At 32.5% G+C, this 10,610-nt stretch overlaps 2 protein-coding genes and 2 long non-coding RNA genes across 4 annotated transcripts; 2 read left to right on the top strand and 2 right to left on the bottom strand.

Annotated features, from left to right (window-relative positions):
* Positions 1-3,319: 3,319 nt before the first annotated feature.
* LOC135122319 (uncharacterized) lies at positions 3,320-3,957 on the top strand. The gene is made up of 4 exons (XR_010279330.1): positions 3,320-3,383; positions 3,444-3,509; positions 3,559-3,714; positions 3,882-3,957. It is a non-coding gene; the product is annotated as an uncharacterized LOC135122319 (long non-coding RNA).
* Positions 3,957-6,484, top strand: LOC135122317 (nucleolar protein 9-like). The gene is made up of 13 exons (XM_064046514.1): positions 3,957-3,994; positions 4,524-4,665; positions 4,732-4,801; positions 4,861-4,933; positions 4,983-5,106; positions 5,170-5,248; positions 5,299-5,380; positions 5,437-5,552; positions 5,607-5,698; positions 5,746-5,883; positions 5,946-6,069; positions 6,126-6,158; positions 6,227-6,484. Exons 3-13 carry the CDS (start codon positions 4,747-4,749, stop codon positions 6,472-6,474), a joined length of 1,164 nt encoding a protein of 387 aa, XP_063902584.1. The 5' UTR covers positions 3,957-3,994; positions 4,524-4,665; positions 4,732-4,746; the 3' UTR covers positions 6,475-6,484.
* Positions 6,485-6,575: 91 nt separating this feature from the next.
* LOC135122318 (vacuolar-sorting protein SNF8-like) lies at positions 6,576-7,861 on the bottom strand. The gene is made up of 9 exons (XM_064046515.1): positions 7,725-7,861; positions 7,589-7,639; positions 7,485-7,534; positions 7,324-7,428; positions 7,174-7,262; positions 7,037-7,117; positions 6,846-6,978; positions 6,710-6,784; positions 6,576-6,650 (listed from the first exon to the last, which is right to left on the bottom strand). The coding sequence occupies exons 1-7, from the start codon at positions 7,773-7,775 to the stop codon at positions 6,968-6,970; spliced, it is 438 nt and encodes a 145-aa protein (XP_063902585.1). The 5' UTR covers positions 7,776-7,861; the 3' UTR covers positions 6,576-6,650; positions 6,710-6,784; positions 6,846-6,967.
* A 1,776-nt stretch (positions 7,862-9,637) lies between these two features.
* Positions 9,638-10,063, bottom strand: LOC135122316 (uncharacterized). The gene is made up of 3 exons (XR_010279329.1): positions 9,957-10,063; positions 9,809-9,901; positions 9,638-9,743 (listed from the first exon to the last, which is right to left on the bottom strand). It is a non-coding gene; the product is annotated as an uncharacterized LOC135122316 (long non-coding RNA).
* Positions 10,064-10,610: the final 547 nt, after the last annotated feature.

Below are 10,610 nucleotides of genomic sequence, written 5' to 3'. Positions count from 1 at the left end.
GCTCTTCTTACATTTAACTAACCCTATATTATATTTCCTTGTGATATAATTTAACATATTACTCTAAATTTGTTTATAATATATTAGTTCTTAAGTTATCAAGTTTGTAAGATCAACAGAGGCGATAAAATTAAAACATTGCCTGTCAATCTCTGCGATATACAGAAGGAGCACCATTTTGTAAAACATCTGTAAGTCTACAACTCCGAAATTTTGGAGAACAGGGGCACATCACAAAATTAAGATTTTTCAGCAACAGTCGACAAATACCGGCCATAATTTCGCTTAGCGTAATAAAGCGCTACCCAGGGTTACCTATTATTTAGTAGAGAGAGCAAAGACTAATAGTGTATTCCTCGCGGAATCTATTGGTCTCAGCAAGTCTCCTCGTCTTTTCCTGGGGCAAGGTTGCTCATGGCTGGCATTGTTGTCGATAGTGAACGTACGAAGCGACCTTTACCTATGGTTTACGAACAACTCACTAAATTGCACTATTTATTTATTGGCAGAAGAATTTAGTTACGAACAATGAGACGGCGCACGCTATTGCTGAACCCGCAGGGGCCTTGAATTTGTGCCTGTAACTGTAATAAGGGTTTACCCAATTGTGCACCAGGTCGTTAAATATAAAAATAGTTCTCTAGCTTAGTATATAATTCAAGTTTTCTTGTTATCATTTATAATTTGTAATATATAAATTTTGTAATAAAGTAACCTATTTATGTTCTTAGAATTAAATACTAACACTATTTAATTTATAACTCAGAGCAGAGGTTTGGTTTGTGGTAATTATAATACTTTTTTAGAAATTATATTGCGTACAGTCGTATTATTTAAATATTAATTAAGATCATATACATGTGTTGACTATTCAAGAGTAAAAATCAAATTGTAAAGGATTACAGGAATCAATAACGTAGACAATAAAGTTCAATTCACTAAGACTATGGCAGTCAAAATTTTATTTTAGTTAGTTATCCACTAATGTACATTATAAGGCGTCCTTACCTTGTTAGTTTTTTCCTATATACTTTTTGGCTGAGAAAAAGTGATTTATCGACCAACAGAACTTAGAAAGTCAGCTAATAAAGTTAGTTGTTTTAACTGGCTTTAATTTATAGTAATTATTTTTTGGTTCCGAATCAAACTAATTGAATTTTTAAAAATCAACCTTGAATGTGTTTATTATTTGAACGATTACCTATTTTTCCTAAATAAAAGCCATATAAAACAAAAATTTCTAAAATCTATAAAATTATATTGCTAATGACTTGTAAGCTCTTTGGCTAAATGACGATTAGAGTGTTTGGCTAACCGATCGTAAAGGGCGACGAAATTGCATTTGAAGATTGTGATCAGCGCTAAAGTGTAACCTGCGTGTTGTGTATCTGGCGCACGATCCACGATGCATTTGTTAGCGGTTTGCTTTACCGCTCTTGAGCAGAGGATGACGATTACTGCCGAGTTGTAAAAAGACTCAGCTTGATTATTAAAAAAAAAATAGGTTTTTATTGATATTTTATTCCTTGTCGGTCAGCTCTTTTTTTACCTTTTCAGAAAGTGTAAAAATATTTTTATATTAGCATATAAAACATAATTGGAAACTTAATTGTTCAAAATATATAGTTTTTCTTCTAAGACCCCGTATACTGTTCAAAAAAAAAATTATAATTAAATTGCTCCCGAATTTGTAAAAATAATTTTGAGATGAGTTAGTTAAGAACTCCCTCCCCCCTCCCCCCACTTGCGTAGTCCGAGTTGCGCTCTTATAACAATAAAACTGATATAAAGTGAATAGCAAGTTTATTGAACTGATATACATCTGCATCCAAAAGACGAAGACATAGATTCGGCGTTCAGTTCGTTCGTATAATACATATATAATTATATAATTAACTACATATGAATGCGAGTGTACTAGGTTTTCCACGGGCACCCTTGCTAGACAGATGGAAAAATTTAAAAATGTGTAACTGGATAGGGGCTGATTGGTCTATTCTTGTATCACAAAATTATGTCTATTTCTTGTTTTATGTCCTAATTTGGTGTTTTCAATTTAAATCTGTCATTTAATATATTCTGTTGTTAATGGAATTCAAAAATTTCTTTTTCCAATTTGTGCAAATTTTTTTTTTTAAAATTTGCTCATTCCTTAAATTTTTGTATATCTGTATAAGTGTTTTTTTATTGTTGTAGGCTGCGTACGTCATAATCGACCTTACACGCTTATTGACAACGAAAAGCTTACTTTTGCTGCACGAGAGAGAATATACCGCCCGGGTCGCTGCCTACACTTACATGACGATATTCACGTGCGGATCTCTTGACAACTCAGATCCCTAAGGTATTTTCACCTTAAGACAACCACGAAATTCCCATGCTGTTGAAATTCAATGCGTATCTGTTATAAGAAGCATTTTCGCGGTGATAAGGAGGTCGTAAAGATGACACTAGCTACTAAGCACATCGAGATAAAGCTGTAGATGTTAACTTCGAATATTAATTTGAGTTGTTAAGATCCCGAACTTTATTTTTTGACTCCTTAAGGCGGGCGTCCGACTTATGGCAGAGTAAGAATTCAAACTTTACTCAAACATTTATTTCAAAGCTACACGTGGCAAAGAGAATAAAGATTACCTCTTAGATCTAATAATTTGATAACTGAAAATTGAAAGCTTGTATTAAGTAGTTAAACAAGCGGGAGAGACAACCGGCCCTCTTCCTTCGCTGCTTTTAAGTTTATGCCTAAAAGTTGATCTACCACTAAAGTCAGTTAAATATGCCTGCTCTTCCAAAAAACCAAAGATTCTGGGAGTTAGTTTTTTTTGTATATTAGTTTTTTTTTCCTACTTAGAGTTAATATGCTTTTTTACGTCAGTAATCCAGTCAAAAGGAAAAGAACGGGTAATAGGAAGACGGTTCCACGCACTTTTTTGCCTTTAGGCAACTTATATTATTAAATTACTAAGATTTAATATTAAACGGATTAATATTTTAGATGAGTTTGAATACTTCACAAAAGTTGAAAAACTTATGGATGAAAATAACTTTGATTGTGCTGAAGATAAAACTTTATTTATTGATAATGTTTTTAAAAGCATTGATGGCAAGGAATTAAAGCTTGTCACGGATAGAGGTTAGCACTTTTTTTAAAAAAAAAAAAAAAATTTGTAAAATTTTTTTAATTTTTATTTTAAGCGGGTAGCAGAGTTTGTGAAAAATTGTTAGCGATTGCTAATGATTTTCAAATCCGGGTTTTTTTTGGTCGTCTAGCGGAAAGTTACAAAGATTTATGCGTTGATAAATTTGCCTCGCACGTTTTGCAAACACTTTTACGTTTAAGTTTGCCTATTCTTCAGAGAGAAGTCGTTAATGGAGTGAATGTTTTTATTTTAACTTTTAAGGGTTTCAATTTTTCTCTAACAGTCGTTATCTTTGTATAGAACCCGGACGAAGCCAAAGATTATTATTCAATGCAGAAAATTATTAACTTTTTTCTTGAAGAATTGGTACTATGGTTATTTTTGTAAATTTAATTTATTTAATTATTTTTCTAAGTCTGAAGATTGGCTTTCCTTGGCGTATGACCCGTATGGGAGCCATGTTTTACGGGTTCTTCTCGGCCTTTTATGCGGCCAATTCGTCGATGAACGACTCGTTCGATCAAAATCATCGATTGGCTTTACTGAAGCTAAGAAGACGGCCTTGAAATGCGTCTCATTTTATTTTTTTTTATAATTTTATAAAATAAAAAATTTAAAAAAAGTGATTATGAAAGGTTTACTATTTTTTGGTAAACTTTTTATAATAAAATTTTTTTTAATTAGTTTTTCTTATTATTTTTACTTTTCTTTCTATCTTTTTATTTGATGTGTAAGCAGAGCTCAGTGGCATACAAAGTTCCTCCTGAATTTAAAGGTTTGTATGAAGATTTAGTAATTAGGATTGTGGATACATGTGATTTGGTGGATTTTTCTACTCATAGCATAGCTTGGTTAGTTTTTTGGATAAATTATATTCTTTAATTATATAATTTTTATTAGTATTAAATAAATTTACTTCTGCTCCTTATTTTTATTGCGCTGCTCTAAAGCCAAATTCCTTTTTTTAAAAAAAGCCCATCTATGTCAGCTTTTAGTTTTCTTATTAATTTATATCTTTAGTTTCAATTTGTTTTTGGTTTGATTTGTTTTTAGACTATATTTAATTACCTTTTTATACAATTTTTAACTAACATTATTATTTTACTGTTGATGGCAAACCGCAGCTACAAATGTACATGCGGCTTTTTTTTATTTTTACAAGTAAAAAATGGAGACCAATAGTTTAGGCAGACCGCACTTTCCTGTATTATTAGCATTCGTGAGATTATCGGAGACGGCAGTTATAAGCTTCTTAGATTCAGTTAATTTTTTGCGCGTGCCCTTTTTTTGGAGAGAGTGGAGATCTTTATACTATTACTTTGACTCGCTTTCAATATTTTAAGAGTAGAAGAATTAAAATAACGTTTGTTATTATTATAGTCACGTCGTTCAAGCACTGTTGATCCTTTCCAAAAAGCACAGTTATAAACAGCACGCTGCTATTATACAGAAGCTACTGCGGATCGGGACGACTGAAGCAGTGGACGCCGAGCACATTCGCACAACTTTTATTTTTCACCACGTGCGTGCTTCATGCTTTTGTGGGTTTCCTAAGGCTCGTTCGTGATTAATTTAATTTCTACGGTAGCTCGGAAGTCGAACTATGGAAACCGTTTTTTCTACAGTTAGTCACACCACTTATAGATCTTTGTATCTGAGTACATTTTTTTTCAGAATCCATATATGATTGGTTGTGCTGCTTATTGACTCTATATAGATGTCTTCCGCAATCATCTTCTGGAATATTCCTTGCATCCTGTAGGAAATTACGTGGTTCAGCATTTTATGAGGTGATGTTTTCTTTTTTTAATTTTTTTTTAATGTAATATTTTTTTTAAGGAATCTTGAAGATTCTGTGCTCAAAGAGCAAGTTGTTGGTGAACTGGTAAATACTATTGAAGATATTTTGGCCGTTGGACACTTTGGAGTTGTGGATGCCTTGACTGCTGTTACTATCGGGCTGGTGAGGAAAAGCTAATTAATTTTGTATAGTATTCTGGCGATTTCTTTATAATAAAAATGCAAGAGCGAGATTTACCAGAAGAAAGTAGTTAATTCTCTGTTGAAGGCTTTTCATTTGCAGGAGTCCTCCAAATTTAAATACAGTATTGACTAACATAGAATTGATTATTGTAGCAACAATATTTTTGTATAGCTGTGCCGTGTGTCCTCCGACTGTTGACTTTTGAAATGTACTCTTCTGAGGATGGCTCTACGGAGACCACTACTTACTTCGGGTTTTCTCGTGTTTGCCAGGAAAAATAACAAACCTGTATTATATTTACTGTAAAAGGGCTTCCATTCTTATGAATGCTTTTAAACTCCAGCAAAATGCAGTTGAGCCATTGATTCAAAGTCTGCTGACGATGGAACCCGACGAGATTCTGGCTCTCTGCAAAGATCCGCACGGTATAGCACTTTTCTCTGCTGACCTGCTGAGCATCTCTGTATAGGCCTCCTCAGGCTCGTTTGTGATGGAAGCCTTTCTGACCTCCCGGATCGATCTGCCGAGGAAAAAAAAGATTTATAAGCGTGTGAAAAACCAGCTCGCTCGGGTCCTGTGTTGTTATAAATATATTAATTGTTTCGAACTTTTTTTTAGTTGGCCATGGATAAGTATGGCAGTCGAGTATTGGAGGCCATTTGGGCCAGCGCCGACATCGCTTTCAAGGAGTTTATAGCAGACTCGCTGCTTGGCGAAGAGCAGCAGATTTCTTCCAACATGTACGGAAAAATTGTGGTACGAAAGGGGCTTCACTGTATTACTTGTTTAAGCCTTTCACCATCATTTTTTTTATATAGATGAAGAAATGCAATATTGATTTTTATAAGCGGAAAAAAACGGCGTGGCTGGAAAAGCAGGAGGCCAACCAGAAAAAGCAGGAACTGTTTAAGGACATCTTGGAAGAGACTCCTGATTCTTCTGGTTTTTGCTACAATTTTATAAGTGCTTAGAGTTTTCTTAAGAGCTTTTTCGGTTAGACAGCAAACTTGTACAGAATAAAAGAAAAAGAGGTCCCGCAATTTTGCATCTTTCTTGCTCGTAAGCGTCTTTCGGGGATTGTTTTTTTTTTTTATTTTAGCGGAGACCCCTTTGGCCGACGAGATAGACAAATTGTTTACTTCCAAAAGAAAGACTAGGAATTCTGCCGTATCCCAGAGATCAACTTCGCAGAATCCTAAAATCAAGGAGGAAGACTTGGCACTGCGGGAAGAGCTCTCCAGCGTTGATCCGTTTGCGCTTGATATGAAACTGACCATTAAGAATATAAAGAAAAAGAACAAAAAGCTGAAGAGGGAGAAGCCCTCGAAAAAGTTTATTATGTCCTGATCATAACGAAGAGGATCCGAAAGTAAAACTTTATCAGAAACAATTTTTTCTCTTGCCGAATTTCAATGTGTGGTACGCTTTTATAAGATGGGTTTATTCAGGAATGCTGGAAACCAGAAGCTGATAACCCCTTCATTTTTATCAATCCAACAAAAACCTTCTTTTATTAAAAACTCCTGACAGTATATATTCTAAGTTATTGGCAGGAAAAAAATAATAATAAAAAAGTTATTACTAAACTTGTGGCAATTCTGATTTTTTCCCACCGCAAGTTTTCTTCTAAAATTTGTTCCGTTATAAATCCCAATTTCTTAATTTTGAATATTTTATTGTTTAGTATAAAAAAGTTAATTTTTTTTAAAAAGCGTAACAGTTGCCAGGTTCAGAATGGCAGTGTGGTCGTTGTTCAGCTCGGTAGGGACGGACCTTACCAGCTCCCTCTCGTTTAATTTTACTATCACAAGGTCTTTTCCGAGTTTCTTTAATAAAGCAATCAGAATAGTACTGCAGAGTAAATAAATTTCAGTAAAGTTGCCTCTAATTTTTTTTATTGCTCTTTTACAATCGCTTATGGTAGGCTGTTGCGCGTGTTTGCTTCTTATGGATATAACAGCAGCAAGAACATCTTTTAAATCCATTATACCTTCAATATAGAAACGTATTACTTTTCTAAATAATTAATAGATTTTATGTAATTACCTCCGTTACTCTTTTGGGAAGCAAAACACACTTGTACGATATGCACTGCTAATTCGTAGTAATAATCGCCTATACCTAAAAATTTAGCCCTTAAACAAAAAAAATTTATTATTTTTTTACTGCTTAGAAAATAAAAAGAAGTTTAAATACCAAAAGGCTTTGCTGGAAGCCAGTGGATCTATCCCACAATGAGAACACATTCGGAGAAAGTAAGTTCTTAACTCCGGATTCTTTATTATCTCATGTCTGTGATTTCTATAAACACTTTTAAAATTAGTAAAAAAAAAATAAATTTTTTAAAATTATTAAACTTTGAAAAGGTTTCTATCTGACTTTTAAATAGTTCCATTTGTTCGGTCATCTTGAAATGATAGTCTAACTTTGAAGTGTAATTTTGATAATAAAAAAACGGTACCGTTTTTATAGACTCTTCGTTTATTGTTTTACCTTCTTTGTCCATAAGCGACTATTGATTTTTCGAAAGTAGTAGGGTAAAAAGAAGTATTATTGTCATTCGAAAGAAAAACAATAAGTAGCATATGTTTATAAACCTTTAGCTGTTGCTTATTTTGAACGCCAATAACACCAGGCCTATTTCTCATTATTGTTTTTTTTTGGCGAAATGCTTTTTATATAAGAAATGAAAAGATATATGTGCTAAACAACAACAGCGACGACCGGGTTTGCCTTTTATTTTTCTATGGAGGGCGTGCGCCGATATTATTTTCATTCAGGCTTTGTTAGTTTTTAGGTACGAGTGTGTGGAACTAGGGAAAACTAATTGTTGCAACGTGAAGTTTTGTAGGCCATTCACCTACAATTATAGATATAACGTTGTGCGCAGTATTGTTTGAAGTTATATTTTATCCTTAGCTGAGAAGGTATGGCGGTTGACTGTCTTATAAGGTACTCAGAATATATGCGTACCTTCGAACACTAATACTGTCTTAAAGTTTTGTTATTCCAAATACGCATACGTTCATGGGTATTTGAGTTTTATATATGTATGGTACTTTTTTGTGTTCGCTAGTTTTGTTTTTACTGTGTTTATAATTTTATCTCAAATTCGTTAATAGTGAAGTTACATAATGAAATTCGACATAGAATGTGAGCTAATATGCCACTTTAGTAAAATATAAAAACAATACAGCGATAGTGAATTATTTATATAGCTTAGTTTACATATTTTACATGTTCTTTGTGGAGCTTTTAAATAATATATCAACTGTAGTAATGGATTACTTTTAGCCCCATATCTGCTTTGATAGAAGTGAAACCTTTAACTTATAAAGGTCATCTATGTATAGACCATGTATGTTTTTATTTACAATTATTTTTGTGGTTATAAAATATTTAGTGTATTTTTGTTATTTTTTAAAATTTTCTTACACTCGTAGCTTTTTCCACTGTCTTTGTTTCCTAGCTTAACCATTAGACTTTATTGCAAATACTTCACACCTGTTCACTAAATTAAAAAGTAAGAAGAGCTACTAACGTTTGGTTTAGGTACTGCTATCACTACTTACTTATATTCAATGTTTTTCTTAAGTGCTAACCTTAATATATATATGTCTCACATGTATTTTATTTAGAAACGCACACTTGAGTTTTTCTTATTTTTTTTTTTAAAGTTTTTTATAAGAAATATCAGGTGTTGTATAACATTTTACATAATAAAAAAAATTTTTTTTCGGTAAACGTTACGTAAAAGATTTTTAAATACCGTAGATAGAATAAGAAGAGTTGTGCTACGGAATCATATTTGCACACCACTAGTTTTTCTATAAAAACGTTTTCAAGAGATTCTGTTTTTCATAACTTCATCGTCCGTAAGCCGGTTGATTTTTTTTTTAAAGTTTTCTTTGAACCAGCCTTTCCACCTCTTTGACAGGAACTCTAACCCCTTCTCTCCCTTTCCTGCTATTAGAATGCCGTGTAACAAACTAAAAGTCATGCGCTGAGAACTATCAAAGTGTTTACAATTTTGTATAAGCTAACATTAACTTCAAGCTCTAATGGAGAAAAAAAATTTTTTTCTAAATTAATATTTCAAATTATAAGATACTGACTGTAATGCCCTCTCAACTTGCTGAGTAGCTACAGGGTTAACTTTTAGGTCCAAACAGCTCTAATTACGATCCAGAACTTATAAAATATAAATTCCTGCAGAAAAAAAATAATTTTGCTTGGCTACTTTCAAATAAATTTTTGGTTATCTTATTATTACGTAACTTTTATTTATAATTTAGTTGTCAGGTTTAAGTAAAGATTGGTTAATACTTACTAATTATAAGGCTACTATATATTTAATATAAGTGGTTTAAGTGTTTCAAGCAAATGCGAAATGTAACAATTTATTTTTATAAAAATTTTTATTATTAAATCTCGTTATATAAAGTTTAAGGAAGATAGTTAATTTTAAAGTATCACACTATTGTTTAACAAGTTGCAATAGAATGTAAGCTTTTTAATCACTACGAAAAAGTCGCCAACTGTTTTTTGGTTTTTACAATTTGTTTAGAAGAGAGAGCAGTGTCAGGAATCTTTGAGGGCACGTCAGGAAGAGTAACCTTTAAAATAAATAGATGGTCGTCGCGTAAAGTGCCAAAAAGTTAAGAAATTATGCATCTATTACTTCTTGCGAGCTTGTTAGCAGGGACTCAAGTTCAGAAGTAATTTCTGCCTCGTCTTGAGGAGACAAGCTTTGTCCTAATATTTCTTCGACTTCCTATATAAGAAAAACCATAAACGTCAACCCTGAATAAATATAGCAACCTCTGCACCTTTTGGTATTTAACTGCCTCCGCCGTCTCATCAATTAACTTATTAATCTTCTCTATAGACAACTCGTTATTTAAAAGTTGAAGAAGCCGGTTACCTTCTTTTAAACTATCAAAAATTTTTCTTTCAATCATTGAAAACTCTATGGAATTAATCTAACTAATTATAAGCTGTAATAAATTAGAAAATATTTTAAAAAATAAACCATTTCCTCAATATTTGTTAGAATTGAGAGGGATTTATTATGTAGTTGCTCTTGCATCTTCTTCTTTTTTAAAATTAGTAATGCCTAATGTTTACCTTCATATACTTTGAAAAAAATATTAAAAAAAAGGGAGAGCACTTTATCTTTATTTCCTACGGCTAAGGCTTCTTTGGCCATGTTGACTTCTTGGGAGAGGACAAGTTGAAGCTTAAATATAAGATTTATTATCATTATTTGGAGAAATATATATACTATGTAAACATCACAAAAACTATTGCCTGCTTTGAATAATGGTGAAGCTTATCTCGTTGGAATTTCAGATCTAAGATAGCTTTATCGCTAGGAGATAACTTCTTGCATTTAGGAGAGATTTTAGATAATCCTAAACCCATAATTTATATAATAATAGTAAAAGATAATACTCCTTTAAAAACAAGTTTTGGATTAGGCC

This window comes from Zophobas morio, unplaced genomic scaffold (assembly GCF_036711695.1).
Source record: "Zophobas morio isolate AGI-343-1 ecotype UQ-CSIRO unplaced genomic scaffold, CSIRO_AGI_Zmor_V1 ptg001080l, whole genome shotgun sequence".
In the NCBI taxonomy this organism is placed as follows: Eukaryota; Metazoa; Arthropoda; class Insecta; order Coleoptera; family Tenebrionidae; genus Zophobas; species Zophobas morio.
The sequence above is the reverse complement of the archived record's forward strand: the minus strand, read 5'-3'. Positions and strand labels throughout refer to the sequence as shown.